General features: G+C 37.6%; 3 protein-coding genes across 3 annotated transcripts; 1 reads left to right on the forward strand and 2 right to left on the reverse strand.

Moving 5' to 3' along the window:
• Window positions 1–199: 199 nt before the first annotated feature.
• Window positions 200–3,620, reverse strand: LOC145051485 (uncharacterized). The gene is made up of 4 exons (XM_078999447.1): window positions 3,579–3,620; window positions 2,685–3,515; window positions 570–685; window positions 200–485 (listed from the first exon to the last, which is right to left on the reverse strand). The coding sequence occupies exons 1-4, from the start codon at window positions 3,618–3,620 to the stop codon at window positions 200–202; spliced, it is 1,275 nt and encodes a 424-aa protein (XP_078855573.1).
• Window positions 3,621–5,409: 1,789 nt separating this feature from the next.
• On the reverse strand, window positions 5,410–12,690 carry LOC145098846 (agamous-like MADS-box protein MADS9). The gene is made up of 7 exons (XM_079036463.1): window positions 12,150–12,690; window positions 11,908–11,974; window positions 11,319–11,380; window positions 11,001–11,100; window positions 10,880–10,909; window positions 10,751–10,795; window positions 5,410–5,684 (listed from the first exon to the last, which is right to left on the reverse strand). Exons 1-7 carry the CDS (start codon window positions 12,335–12,337, stop codon window positions 5,646–5,648), a joined length of 531 nt encoding a protein of 176 aa, XP_078892589.1. The 5' UTR covers window positions 12,338–12,690; the 3' UTR covers window positions 5,410–5,645.
• LOC145070455 (uncharacterized) lies at window positions 6,279–10,607 on the forward strand. The gene is made up of 3 exons (XM_079017398.1): window positions 6,279–7,965; window positions 9,232–9,422; window positions 9,528–10,607. The coding sequence occupies exons 1-3, from the start codon at window positions 6,279–6,281 to the stop codon at window positions 10,605–10,607; spliced, it is 2,958 nt and encodes a 985-aa protein (XP_078873524.1).
• Window positions 12,691–15,346: the final 2,656 nt, after the last annotated feature.

The following is a 15,346-nucleotide window of genomic DNA, read 5'->3' on the forward strand; positions in this document are numbered from 1 at the left end:
TATTTTTTAAGTATCTTATTTTTCTCTGATTTCTCTTTTATTCTATTTTTTACCCCTTTTTATATATTTTTTAAATGATAGTTTTTTTTTTACCTTTTTTTACTGTTTTTTTAAATAACAGTTTTTTTATCTTTTTTTTTCCTATTTTTTTTAATATCCGTTTTTCTTATACTATCTTTTGACCATCAAATTTTAGCCATTATAAATTAAAAATACAATATATTTTAAGTGCGCTGTTGAAAATCTTTGACAAATCTGTTGTAAGCAACCCATATCTCCTTCCACCATCATGTGCAAGTGTCCATATATTAAGTGGATGACTCTCCAACCATTGTCGAGCACGTGAATTTAACTTCCCAATTTCTTCTATGATGGAGTTGAACTTTCGAATTTGATTTTGACTCCCGACAAGATAAGCTAAAGCTTTCAATTCTAAATTACGAAACTTGTCATAAAAGTTGTTGATGAAATGTCGTAAACAATACCTTTAAAATAAAAAAAAATAGTGTAAGTTAATGAAGCAAGTTATTGAAATGTCATAAAAGAATACTTAAGATATATAACAATACCTATGAAAACCACGTGACTCTAACCATGGAGATCCATGCTCATTGACAGCCTTAAGAATTCCACCATAATGTTCAGATATTACACATATGCCTTCACGGTCTTTCACTACATGATTCTTGAAATGAGAAAGAAACCAATCCCAAGTATCATGTAACATCCGGATTTCCAGGTATATTATTTTATTTATTTATTTTGGAGTTTGTGGAGGAACTCGGCGAGTTGGAGCCAAGACTCGCCGAGTAGGGTCGCGGATGTTCATCTGGGTTCACGTCCGGACTCAGCGAGTCCACGCTGTTTAATGAAACCCTAATCCCCCGGGTTTGGAGCCTATTTAAGGGCACTTATAGCCTCCCATTGCGGCTACCAGTCCCTTGAGAAAACCCTAAGTGAGCCAAATCGCTGTGAGGAAGAAGAAGTCACTTTTGATCCTTGTACCTTTGGTTTAGCAAGAAGAAGGTGACCAAGAGCAAGAGAAGGTGCGATTCTAGCAGTTCCAGAGTTCAGAGATTTCATTTTGAGGTAATAGTTCGAACCTCCTTCAGTTTTGGTGTTGATCATTAGAGTTAGGGTTTTCTAACCTCTTTGGAGAGTGATTATGTGGAGCAAAAGGTCCCTCTTCGAGTTTGTGCCTTGGATCTGGACTCAAAGAGGTCCAGAGACCTTAACCCTTGGAGCTTTATGGATCAGTTTGGGGTAATTGGACTTAGGTTGCCATTTTTGGGACTAAATCTCCTTTAGATGCCTTGTTGTTGTTATACAAGCATCAAGTTTCGAACTTTACGTGACATTCATGCTTGGGAAGGCCAGATCTATGGTTTAGGGAAACAGATCTGACCTCAGGAGGCCAGGAGAGTTTGTATATGGCATGAACTCGCCGAGTTGTTCTTGGGACTCGGCGAGTAGGTTTAGGGTTTCACGTAAATTGCTCAATGAGTAGACTTGCCGAGTTAGGGGATGACTCAGTGAGTCAGAAGGGGGTTAGAGGACTGGAGTTCAAGGCATTACTCGTTGAGTTGCTCTTGAGACTCGGCGAGTTGAGTCGGGGTAGCCCCACGATTCATGCCTGGTATGACTTGTCGAGCATAGGGAGGGACTCGGCGTGTCAAGCGGGACAAAGTGTTAGAGAACATGTGTGAACTCACCGAGTCACCAGGGTGCACTCGGCGAGTAGGGTCAAAGTGTGACCGTTGACTTTTATTTACTTTTAGGGTTTGGTCAGCAATGGAGTACTTGTGTCGAGAGGGGGGGGGGGGGTAAAATAGTCTTTTACCCTTCTGAGGGTGCTAATGGCAGGTTGAGTCTAGTCTCGAGAGTTATATTTATAAGAGTATTTACATTATGTGAATAGGCGGAGACTGGGCAATATTTCTACCAAGTCAGGGATTTACCGAGACGCCTGAGGTGAGTCTTCTCACTATACTTTACCTAGTGTGGTAACAGAGTTATGTGACAATGTATCTTAGAGTTATGTGCTAGTGTATTTGCATGTTATTTATGTGTTGTGATTTATTGTATGTGATATGCATGATTCAGAGTTTACAGAGTAGGACCAGTGGGTCCATAGAGTTAGGACCTTCGGGTCCAAAGAGTTAGGTCCAGAGGGCCCACAGAGAGTTGGGGCCGGAGGGTCCCACTGAGACACATTGACCAGAGGGTCAACAGAGTTATAGCCTCGAGTGGCTAATATATGTTAGAGTGGTATTTTGGGAAACTCACTAAACTTATGCTTACAGTGTTACGTGTTATGTGTTTCAGGTACCAGTGATGACCGCGGGAAGGCGCCGACTTGATTCGTACACACACATGGGATTTTATGTATTTCGATCTTGGGAGATGTTTTGTGAAACAAAGACATGATACTATGACATTTTATGAATGAATGAGTTGTAAAAATGTGTTTGGAAAATGCGAAAAATTGTTTTAAATTTTTACGGTGTTACATATCATAAGATTCATTTTCTACAATAGCAAATGCAAGCGGCAAAATTTTATTATTACCATCAACTCCCATTGCAATCATTATCTTACCCTTGAATTTACCATACAAGTGTGTGCCATCAATGCTAATCACCGGTCGAAAATAGTGAAACCCTTTGATAGTGGGAGAAAAAAACCCAAAAAACACGCCTAAATTCAACTTCATCTATATTGGTCGATCTTAAAACACACAATTCAACTATAGTTCCTGGATTGAACTTTTGAAGTGCGCCTAGATATTTTGGTAAAGCGACATAAGACTTTTCCCAGTTTCCAAACACATGTTCAATTGCTTTTTGCTTTCCAACCCAAAGCTTTTTATATGAAGGAGTATAGCCTAGTGTTTCAACTATTTCAACTCTCAAATCCAGAATACTGATAGAAGGTTGCTCTTTTATAAGGTGTCTAGTTTCCATAGCAACCAAGCTTGCATCTAGGTTCGGATGGTCTTGAGAAAGCTTATAGTGTAAACAAGTGTGCAGACCGGTATACGTTGTGATTTCAAAATAACCACTACGTTTACGTTTACTTGCATGAAGTTTCCATTTGCAACCAGATTGTAAGTACAACTTGCATCTTAGTGTCCAAATAGTTGCGCGTAACTCAATAACCTCAAATTGTCTATGTGTCCTGATGCTATAGATCTTGATTACTCTAATAAGTTCATCTTTATCCTTGAAATAATCTTTACCCAACTCTTGCGTAAAGTCATTCTTAATCGTTGATTGTGTCATAATCCAATTGTCATCAATAGTCAAATTTGTTCCTTCCATATTAGTACAAGTTGAAGGTACTTCAACATTATTGTCAAAAAGATGCTTCCTCATCATCGTTATCTCCAATTGTCTATATTCCAGTATTTCATTTAACTCAACTTCATTGTTTATATTTATCAAATTAGTCACAACAGCAGCTTGAGAGATTACAGAAAAATTTTCATTGTCAATCATTTCTATTATAGAATTCATCTACAAAACAAACAAAAACAAGCAAAAATTGATCAAAAAATGATCATACGAATTTATGCTAACAAGAAAAAAGAAACATAATGACATGTTTGCAATGAATTCCATCTACAAAAAGATTAAAAAAACAAGTTGTGATAAATCCATCTACAGAAAAATAATAATAAACAAAAGAGAAAATTGATCAACAATTCGTCCTAACGAGAAGCGGAATCGAGAAAAGCAGAATAGAGAAGAAAAAAGTAAACTGAAAACTGAAGAATCGGAATCGAGAAGCAGCAATTCGATAATAGAGAAGCAAAAAAATTAAACAGAAAACGAGCAGGAAGAATCAAAATCGATAACAACTTTGCATACCTTGAATGGAACGAAGGGCAGAGGATGTTGCAGGTCGTCGGTGACGGATGGAGGAGGCTGCAGGTGGTCGCGATGGTGGACTTGCGACAACGACTGAACAACTGGTGGAGCCCTAGTTTGTGTTTACATTTTTTTTTCTTTTCTGTTCGAGCCTCATTCCAACCTTCCAGGTAACCAATTTAAACAATAATATTAGTTTTCAAATTAAAGTAATACCATTTTGGAAAATATTTTTGAAATAACACTAAAATGGTAAATATTTTTTCCAATCAATCTATTATGGTTAAAAACTCTCCTCAAGAGTAAAGGTACTCATTAGGCTATACGGTGTGGACCGGTAATTACCGATGGTGTGCGTTTGTGGTGTACAAAAAAAAGAGACTAAATGTGAATAAATCAATAGTTTATTATCCTCTAGAGTCATTTTTTCTATGATTATACAATGATTATTTTGTGTAAGGTATTAGATGTGTATGTCACTAAAGGATACTTGTAGTAATTTCTACTCCAACAATGGAATAGTGGTCTTATCAATTGTGGCTGAGTTTTTACCAAAGAATCTTGATTCAAGTGATAAGATGAGTGTCTATAAGATTACCGTATTCAAGATTTTTGGGTTGTGGTTGATGGTTGATGCTTTGAGGCATTTCCTGCCAAGTAGCTTTCTAGTCATCATCCATTTTAGATGTGAAGATATTGATAAGAAATGACTTCATGGGTTCTTTCCCTATCTCCTAATGTTTGGAACATGTCTCAGTAGGCTTATAGAATAATGACACTGACCACCATTTGAGCCTTATAAGGAATGATGTTTTATGGAAGTTGTCTTTTGAAGGAAGTTAATAATTTATACATCAACTGATAGCATGCAGGATGGTTTTCCGATTTCTTGGTACCTTGAGGAACGATAAAAGAGTAAAGAGGTAATCGTTCATCTGATCAGATGGTGGTCACACCTCCTAAACATGGAGCGAGTCGATTCCATCGATGATTTGATCATGTTTGAGGACTCAAATAGAAGGTTGGGGGTGGAGGCGATCAAATATGAAGGTTTCATTAGCGCCTTGCTAGGAGTGTTTTTTATAAAAGTTGCGATGTTGAAAAAAATTGTTTCGTAAAGGCAATGAGACTAAAATAATATGATGTAAACTAAAAACAACTTTGTTTTAGGACTAAAAAAGTTCGGGAGGAATTGACACATTGTGAGTCATATTAATTTTCCAGCTATAAATCAACAATGAAATGCTATTAATTGTAAAAAAGACCATCAAATATACTTGATATTATCTTTTGTTGAAAACCATCTGTTTTTCCAAATTCTTGCTCCATATATAGTGTAGTTAAGAGCTACCATAATGTATAGTTTAATGAGAAAGTTGAATGAGATGGTATGTCTAATTGGCATTCAATGAATATGGATTTCAATGACCATTGAACTCTTCAATGGGAAAAAAACCTTTTAACTCTTAAATATATATTCCATTGAACTCTATTAAGTTCAATGCATTGTAAGAAAATTAATATAGAGTTGTATAACAAGTAAAATGATGATGTCTCAATCTATTAAACCCTAACAAGTTTAATACATTGTGGATGCCCCTAATGATCTAAAAAATTAATCACTCAAAGACAAAGTCAGAATCTAATAGTCATACGAACAACAGACACCCTACTAAGTCACATTACGAAATTGGACTTCTATAAGCAAATTATGATTACATCCTCTCATGCAAGTTTGGCTGCATTGGCTGAACCCGAAAGGAGAATGGCTCTTGATCAGCTTGATATTCTTCCATGGGCCATCTCACCTTGTTGCTGCATGTTTATGTATCACAAATATCAGCCTGACAGTTAGATATGATATATATAAATTGTATGCTTTAATCTAACCATTAACTTGTGTAACATCCAACAAATTATTAGAAATATGCCAATGGTTTTATCTCCTTTTTCATTTCATCCATCCAATTGAACTTATATAATTTCCATTATTCCATGAAATTAGATCTCCTTTTGCATCATTTTTATCCTACGAAAAAAGGCATCTTCTTTATCTAACCATTAATTTTAACCTGAAAATTACTAAGTAATTATACTGAATGACGAGATTATATATCTTGTAGACTGAAACAAATACTGAGTTTTACCATCTACTGCGTATGAAGAAAACTTACTATTAGCCGAAGATATCTTTCCTCATATTGAGGAAGTATTGTTATAGTTGATAAACCATATCTTCATTATAGATAGCGATAGGATATTGTATAAATATCAATTGTAAATCATTGGAATGATACGGGGAAAATTACCAATTAACATGGTATCAGAGCACAAATATCATTAACCCTACTTCGCCTCTTGTTCTTCCCTGTACGCCATTTTTTTTCTTTTTTTTTCTCTTCTTCTTCAATGGACCCAAAATCTCACCCAACCATCACAGTCACAAACATACGGAACTTCATTCCGTTTATATTGGAGATGGAGAGCGGACAGTACACCTCATGGGCAGAATTATTTCGCATCCATTGCAGGGCTTTTCAGGTTGCAGATCACATTGATTCTACCATCATCCCTCCTTCAAAACCTTCTTCTTCTTCTTCTTCTTCATCTTCTTCAACCTCAACAGAAGCTGATAAAACCTCCACTGAAGCCGACAAAACTAAAGCATCAGAGTTTGTAGCATGGTCACCACTCGATGCTATTGTTCTCCAATGGATCTACGGCACAATTTCTAATGATCTGCTACACACAATTTTGAAACCAAACACCACTGCGTGTCAGGCATGGACTGCCCTTGAAAACATTTTTCAAGATAACCAGAGCACTAGAGCTGTCTATCTTGACAGCAAATTCGTCTCTACAAGACTTGACCAACACCCTAACATCTCCTCCTATTGCCAAGCCATGAAGATGCTTGTTGATCAACTGGCAAATGTGGGAAACCCGGTTTCCAACCAACGTCTTGTTCTTCAACTAATTGCTGGTCTCAATGAAAGCTATGAAGGGATCGCGATGATCATCCAGCAAACAACACCCTTACCTGATTTCTATGAAGTTCGCTCCAAACTCATCATGGAAGAAGCACGAAAAGCTCACCAGGCTGCTGCCACTGCTGTATCCCTAACCGGAGGCACCTCCGCTACCGCCTTGACTGCTTCAGCACCAATGACTCATCCAAATTTTGGAGATAGCAGCCGCCTTAACCAACAACAGGCAGATCCCTTTACCTCTCGTGGACGCGGACGGGGTCAAGGAGGACGCGGTCGTGGACGATCTTCCAACGGGTGTGGACGCGGTACCAATAGTAACCAAACCCAACAAACATACAATCGGGGGTCCCGTCCCTATCAGCCATGGACTACACTGCCACCATGGGCTTTTCCCAACTATACAACATGGGCTTACCCCCCTTGCCCATATCCGACTCAGCAATATGGATCCTCCAGACCTCCATCAATTTCCACCGGGATTCTAGGCAATCGACCTCAGCAGGCCTATCCGGTATCAGAAATCAGCTACACACCAACCGATCTTGAGCAAGCTTTTCACACAATGGCATTACACCCACCTGATCAGACTTGGTATGCTGATACCGGAGCAACTTCACACATGACTCCCAACACAGGTAACTTCACGTCTTATATCAATAATGGTCTTTCTCAGAATGTTATTGTCGGTAATGGTTCCACTATTCCAATTCAAGGCACCGGTAATCAAACACTTCCTTACCCTCTTCCTCCTTTTATTCTAAAAAATGTTCTTCACACTCCAAATGTCATTAAAAATCTTTTATCCATTCGTCGTTTTACTATTGACAACAATGTTTCCGTAGAATTTGACCCGTTTGGTTTTGATGTGAAGGACTTCCAGACGCGGACTCCAATCCTCCGTTGCAATAGTACCGGTGCTCTCTACCCTTTCAAGCTCCAGTCAAATTCCCAAGTTACTCAACCTTCTACTTTTGCTGCAATTACTAGAGACCTATGGCATCATCGCCTTGGCCACCCGGGCGCGGATGTTTTATCTTCTTTACGTTCTACTTTAAATTTTCCTAGATCAAAACCTTTTTCTTCTATTTGTCGTTCTTGTGTGTTGGGTAAACAAATAAAGCTTCCTTTTATTACTTCTCAGTCAATAACTCCTTTACCTTTTGACATTATTCATACGGATCTATGGACCTCCCCTGTGTTAAGCTCTAGTGGTCACCGCTACTATATTTTATTTTTGGATGACAAAACCAATTATTTATGGACTTATCCTCTAGCCAATAAGTCCCAAGTTTTTTCCATCTTCATCCAATTCTTTGCTATGGTCAAAACACAATTCCATTACACTATTAAAACCATACAATTTGATAATGGTCGTGAGTTTGATAACCATCAATTTCACAATTTTTGCTCTCAAAATGGCCTTCAATTCCGCTTTTCTTGTCCGCACACATCTCCTCAAAATGGAAAAGCTGAACGTAAAATACGATCCATTAATAATATCCTTCGCACTCTTCTCAGCCACTCAAACGTACCCATGCATTTTTGGCACCATGCACTCCAACATTCTACGTGCCTGTTAAACATTCTTCCCAGCAAACTTATTGCTAATCTAACCCCTACACATCTTCTATATAATCTTCAACCCTCATATTCACACCTTCGTACCTTCGGTTGTCTATGTTACCCACTTACTCCATCTCCCACCATCCACAAACTCCAAAAACGTTCCCGACCCTGCATTTTCTTAGGCCACCCCATCAATCACCGAGGGTACAAATGTTTTGACATGCAAAATAAAACCATTATTATATCCCGCCATGTAATATTCGATGAAACTATTTTTCCCTATCTTAACCTATCATCACCGACCCCTACAACCCAATTACCATCAGACCCACACCCATTAATGTGGTCTGACTCCATTCAACCAACCCCCAACGCAGCTACGTCTCCCCCATTGGTTGTCAACAATGCTCCGGCAACCACCCCATCACCTCCCCTGATCACTTATTCACGTCGTACAAGGCCTACCCTTCAACAACCGCCTACCACAACAACAACCCCTTCTGGTTCGAACCCCCTACCAATCACCTCACAAACACCTTCTGTTCCTCCTACTCGTACTATCCACACCAGAAGTATGTCTGGCATTTCGAAACCCAAACAACACTACAACCTCCATACTTCTACCTCTATCTCCCCTATCCCTCGAAACCCAATAGAAGCACTTAAAAACCCGGATTGGAATAAAGCGATGACATAACAATACTACAACCTCCATACGTGGGAGTTAGTCCCGAAACATAACAATATGAATATAGTGCGTAGTATGTGGATTTATCGCCATAAAACTAAGTCTGATGGTTCTTTAGAGCGATACAAAGCTCGTTTGGTTTGTGATGGCAGGTCTCAAAAAGCAGGTATCGACTGTGGTGACACTTTCAGCCCCGTGGTAAAGCCGGTGACAATTCGGACTGTTTTGTCCCTAGCTCTTTCTAATGAGTGGCAAATTCACCAACTCGACGTGAAAAACGCGTTTCTACACGGACATCTACATGAAACAGTTTACATGCATCAACCCCCCGGCTTTCGTAATCATTTATATCCAAATCATGTATGCCTGCTTAAAAAGTCTCTCTACGGACTTAAACAAGCACCACGAGCTTAGTACCAAAGATTTGCTGACTACGTATTCACTATGGGGTTCAAACATAGCAAATGTGACCATTCACTATTCGTATACAAAAAGGGAACCCATACGACCTTCCTCCTTCTATATGTAGACGACATCTTACTCATCACCTCCTCACCCGGATTACATCATCAGTTTATGGTTTTATTAGCAAAAGAGTTTGCCATGAAAGATCTTGGACCCCTAAGCTACTTTCTTGGAATTTCGGTGTCTCGTTATAAAGATTCAATTTTTTTGTCACAACAAAAGTACGCCACCGAAATTTTGGAACGAGCAGGCATGACCTCATGTCACCCAACTTCCACACCAGTTGACAGTAAGGCCAAATTAAGCAGCACCGATGGAACTCTTTTGCCTGACAGGGGAATACAATATCGCCAGCTGGCAGAGGCTCTCCAATATTTGACCTTCACACGGCCAGACATAAGCTACGCAATTCAACAAGTTTGCATGCACATGCATGCACCCCGAACATCTCATTTTAATGCTCTTAAACGAATTTTGAGGTATATTAAAGGTACTCTTGCTCACGGGTTGCATCTTCACAAATCACCTTCTAGGAAACTTGTTGCCTATACCGATGCCGATTGGGCAGGTTGCCCGGACACGAGACGCTCAACTTCTGGTTACTGTGTCTACTTGGGCGATAACCTAATATCCTGGTCCTCAAAGCGTCAACTAACACTCTCCCGATCTAGTGCAGAAGCAGAATACCGGGGAGTTGCAAATGTCGTTTCCGAAACATGTTGGATCCGAAATTTGTTGTTGGAGCTTCATGTCCCTCCAACTACAGCCACACTAGTCTATTGTGACAATGTCAACGTCGTTTACTTATCATGCAACCCGGTTCAACACCAACGTACCAAACACATCGAGCTAGACATTCATTTCGTTCGGGAGAAGGTCGCTCGGGGTCATGTCCGTGTATTCCACATTCCCTCTCGCTATCAGATTGCGGATATCTTCACAAAGGGTCTACCTTTCACTCTCTTTGACCATTTCAAGCACAGTCTCAACGTTCGTCATCCTCCCGATTCGACTGCGGGGGTCTATTAGCCGAAGATATCTTTCCTCATATTGAGGAAGTATTGTTATAGTTGATAAACCATATCTTCATTATAGATAGCGATAGGATATTGTATAAATATCAATTGTAAATCATTGGAATGATACGGGGAAAATTACCAATTAACACTTACCACCAAAAACATGAGATGCTTATTCTCCTCCTCCAGAACTAGTTCCTATTTCAAAAACACATACATAAGTTTAACATGCTCACAATTAATTAAATATTGGTGAACAAAAAGAAGATCTAGGAAATATACATGCTTCCTCATGATTTTAGGGATTTCATCCTGTTCAAAATTACAAGAAATGTGATCAGAATTTCAGATATACTTAATTTCTTAAAACACCAATATATGTATCTATTGAATATTTGCTTGCCTTTTTCTCACGAATGCTTGTGAGTCCATTTTCAAGTGCATCTTCATACGCAATTAGTTCTTCATAGTTCAAAGATGATATGTCTTCCCCTCCCAAGCGCCTAAATAATAAAATATATACTATCTATACACATCACCAACAAAACGAGAGAGAGAGAGAGAGAGAGAGAGAGAGAGAGAGAGAGAGAGAGAGAGAGAGAGAGAGAGAGAGAGAGAGAGAGAGAGAGAGAGAGAGAGAGAGAGAGAGAGAGAGAGAGAGAGAGAGAGAGAGAGAGAGAGAGAGAGAGAGAGAGAGAGAGAGAGAGAGAGAGAGGGTTACCTAAGCTCAATTTGCATGTTCTCGTTCTCTTTCTTGATTCTATCAATTTCACTTTGCAGATTCTGATGGAAGGGAGTAGGGAGTTCCAACATAATCAAGAGAAAATATCAATTAGTCGTCGCAACGAAATAAATTAGGAAGGCACATGTACATGTCTAGCGTCTACTTAGTGTTTTTTATAAAATTATACTGATAAAAAATAAAAATAAAAATAAAAAAAATAATAAATAAAAAAAAAAACTAGTCATAGACCGTACGCCTCAGATGTGAATAATGTGTTTTCCTTCGAATATATTTCTACCGAAGCATAAAATTAGCACTCCATTACTAGGTTTGTGCAAGACAAGTGTAGAGAGAGAAAACCAGTTTCTACCAGATCTGGTGATGGATGTAACATCTCATATAGTATTAGTGAGTCAAAGTGCTGGATCCTATCCTATATATAGATCTGGTCATAGAATTCGTATATCCAGTTACTTGACATAATTTTAGCAAAGAAAGATCTTCAAATAAACAGATATTTCAAGAAAAATTAATGTACTTTGAGAGAGTGTGTGATTGTGTGTGTGTGAGAGAGAGAGAGAGGTACCTCATGTTTAGCATCCCACAACTTGTTTCCAGAAAGCCTTTGATATCGATCCAGCATGTCAATCAAGCTTCCATTTTATTATATTACACAAAATGAAGAATTAAAAATAATAATTTAATATCAACCGACGACAAGAAATCTGATAGAAATCAAGTTACCGTAGAAAACCAGGTACAAGTCAAAAGAAAGAAAACCCTAAATAGAAGAGGAAAAAAAGATGGTGAAGTTCAGGAGGCACATACTCGGTTTTGGGGCTACAGTACTCATGCATCTTGCCAGAAGAGCCATAGATAACAAGAGAGACATTAGCATCACAAAGAACAGTGATTTCTTTTGCTTTCTTGATGATTCCATTCTTTCTCTTTGAGTAGGTGACTTGCCTGTTACTTGAGTTCTCTATCCTCTTGATCTCTGTCTTTCCTCTACCCATTCTCTCTCAAACTGCTTTCCGATAAGAATGGAAAGATTTTATGAAGTATAATTAAGAGAGAGAGAGAGAGAGAGAGAGAGAGAGAGAGAGAGAGAGAGAGAGAGAGAGAGAGAGAGAGAGAGAGAGCTGTGGTAATGGCTGGAAGACAAGAGACTTTCCAAATGGTCAGCAAGAGTGTATATGTTTGTGGGTCTTTGACATGGCCAACCCAACTGCATCTTACCTCTTGTACTTATCACTTCCCTAGACTCATCATTCTATTACCCTTTGGGAAATTTACTCTTCCTCAATCCCTCTCAAGAATATCTTCAAAGTTCAATTAATTTATATAAATTGACTTTTGATTTGATGACTAACATGTCTAAGACTGAAGAAGGAAAGAGAACTAGGGATGGAAATATATGGTTCCGGCTGTTCACATTGACACTTGATGGTTTGTGAGGTGTGTATATAGTCAACGAATATAAGCGTGGCATATGTACATATATGCATACATTATCTTCGTACCATCAAATCAAAATCAAAGTCTTGTTAAACTTAAAGTACATACTGACTGTCCATGTATATTCAAGATGATATGATAATGTCGCTACATTTAAAATAATTTCAACACCATTTCTAAAATGTGAAAAGAAGATCGTAATTTAAAAGCAACCATATTAGATTAATTTAAATTAAGTGTTGGTGTTGAAACACATTTTTATTTAGAACTAGAACAAAAGGAGGAGCTTACTAGCTCCATACTACATGAAAAGAAAACAATCCTCTATTACAAATACTCACTCTAAGTATTTTTTTTTTCTCACTCTTTGTTTTGTGGTGTTCTACAACTGAAGTTAGAGCTCTTATTTATACATAAACAAGTCTACAATTACTACTACTACTACCATTTATTATGTTCATTATGTGAACATACGAAGTTGTCATTTTAATGTCAACAAAGGAAGCATTCATTTGTCAACAGATGAGGGTGGTGCAGTTACTCTTGTCAGGTTGATACCTAAGTCACCCAAGTCAGGTTTACACTCATATTCTCCCCCTTAAACCGAACTTGGCTCGAGATTCGTTACGCCGATCATGTTTCACATTTCATTATGTTTCACATATGCTAAAGCCTTTGTAATGATGTTCATCCGTTGATCCTTCGACTTGACATATTCCACTATAATTTGTCCACATTCAGCACATTCTCGTATGAAGTGATACCGAATGTCAGTGTGTTTGCTTCGACCATGAAACACAAGATTTTTCATCAATGCGATTGCTGACTTGTTATCGACATATAAGGTGATAGGCATGACATGATGTCCCGTGAGCTCCTTCACGAGATTAGCAAACCAAATGGCTTGACATGCTACTGTTGTAGCTGCCATGAGCTCGGCTTCACATGTGGACAAAGCAACAATCTTTTGCTTTTGGGATTGCCAAGTTATCACATTCTTTCCTAGATAGAAAATCATTTCACTTGTGCTCTTGCTATCAACAGGGTCACCTTCAAGATCATATATGAATGTTATATGAATTTTATGATTATGTATGAATATACATTAATATCCACATGCTTTTTCTCATGTTATGTTCACTCCTAAATATATGTTCATAGATGAATATGTATGAATATAAATAATTGAAACTAAGAATAAAAAATTCCAAATAAGTAAATTTCACCACAACTTGAATATACCTAATCCATTATGCAACAAAAAATCATCAATATCCCTTGTGAACAATAAAAATTCTACATAGAAATTCTATACAAAAGAATCCATCCAACCCAAATCACAATACCAAAAAATCTTAATTCTTAATTCTGTCACTGTATGAGTCGTCTTTAGCTTTCCTCTTGTATTTAATTTGAAATATCATTTATTCATGACTTTTTTTTATCTATCTATAACATTAAAATAAAGAAATCATTATGATGTGAAAACTAAGAAACATATAGAAAAAAAAAAACAAGAACAATTGGTATATTATTGAACATGACTGGGCAGATTGATGATTATTCATAAATGGACATATTATTCCATATTCAATAAATATTCACTTGTGAACATATGTTCATGGATAAATATCAATCGATATATATAGCTAAGTTCAGGTATTTAAAGTAATTATTGTGTCATTATATGTATAAATGTGGGTCAATCAAAATTAAATAATTAAATAAATAAATAAGGGTAATTTAATAATTTGCTTAGTAAATTCCAAAAATAATCCCTTTAATAATGGTATTAACTAAATAAATAAGCGTGTCTTCCTCAATCTCCCACCCGATAAAGCCCTAGCATCCTAGAGGGTATCGGCGCTTTCGGATCGTGTTCGAAAACCCCTCATTGATCGTCTACGAGTTTTAATCGGAAATCCGGAGTTGCAACCTTTATCTAATCGAGAGTTGAGAATTACTGTACATCTAATCGAATGTAGTCATGGAGGAACCCCTCACTGTCATAGGAATTTTTCAAACTCATACCCACATAACTACATCATATAAATCGATTGTATTCATCAATTTCGTCTTCGATAGCAAAACCCCATATGCTCAACTATGTAGAAAGTTAAAGGGGGCGGTGTTCTTGTTCGATATCTGGGGCAACGTATTTGGTAAATCTTCCCAACAATTTCAATTAGAATATTTGCATTCGTTGATTATATTAGTCAAATAATTCTGTACAATAATTGTTGTAATCCGTTAGCTTGATATTGGTCGTTGCATTAATTTTTTTTAGGGTTTCAGAATTCAAGGACGATGACTAGAAAATCCTCTACTTGCGCTTTCTGCGAGAACTCGAATCTTGCTTCTATTTTCTCTGGTTGTGTCAATTACAGGTAAAAATTTTGATTTTTTTTAGTATTTTGTAGTGTTTTAATTTAGCAATTCAGCTTAAACATGCATCAATTTGTACTCCATTTGCTCCCAAAGTGGATTTACATTCGAATTTTGAAACTTGAATTGATATCTCCTTTATACAGGTTGAATTCATATGGCACAAATTTGACATCATTAAA

Source organism: Lactuca serriola, chromosome 1 (genome assembly GCF_051521515.1).
Source record: "Lactuca serriola cultivar US96UC23 chromosome 1, Lser_US96UC23_V15, whole genome shotgun sequence".
NCBI classification, from domain to species: Eukaryota; Viridiplantae; Streptophyta; class Magnoliopsida; order Asterales; family Asteraceae; genus Lactuca; species Lactuca serriola.

Excerpts from the sequence above, each read along its gene's own strand:
- LOC145051485 (XM_078999447.1), bottom strand. The coding sequence starts at position 3,620 with ATGGAATTCATTGCAAACATGTCATTATGTTTCTTTTTTCTT. Across the intron at positions 686-2,684 it reads AATTTAGGCGTGTTTTTTGG|AATCATGTAGTGAAAGACCG; the intron begins GTTTTTTTCTCC and ends TCTCATTTCAAG. Across the intron at positions 486-569 it reads GAGTCACGTGGTTTTCATAG|GTATTGTTTACGACATTTCA; the intron begins GTATTGTTATAT and ends TTTATTTTAAAG.
- LOC145070455 (XM_079017398.1), top strand. The coding sequence starts at position 6,279 with ATGGACCCAAAATCTCACCCAACCATCACAGTCACAAACATACGGAAC. Across the intron at positions 7,966-9,231 it reads TTGTCGTTCTTGTGTGTTGG|AGCGATACAAAGCTCGTTTG; the intron begins GTAAACAAATAA and ends ATGGTTCTTTAG. Across the intron at positions 9,423-9,527 it reads ACGGACATCTACATGAAACA|TACCAAAGATTTGCTGACTA; the intron begins GTTTACATGCAT and ends CCACGAGCTTAG.
- LOC145098846 (XM_079036463.1), bottom strand. The coding sequence starts at position 12,337 with ATGGGTAGAGGAAAGACAGAGATCAAGAGGATAGAGAACTCAAGTAAC. Across the intron at positions 11,975-12,149 it reads TACTGTAGCCCCAAAACCGA|CTTGATTGACATGCTGGATC; the intron begins GTATGTGCCTCC and ends ATAAAATGGAAG. Across the intron at positions 10,796-10,879 it reads CTAAAATCATGAGGAAGCAT|GAACTAGTTCTGGAGGAGGA; the intron begins GTATATTTCCTA and ends TTTTTGAAATAG.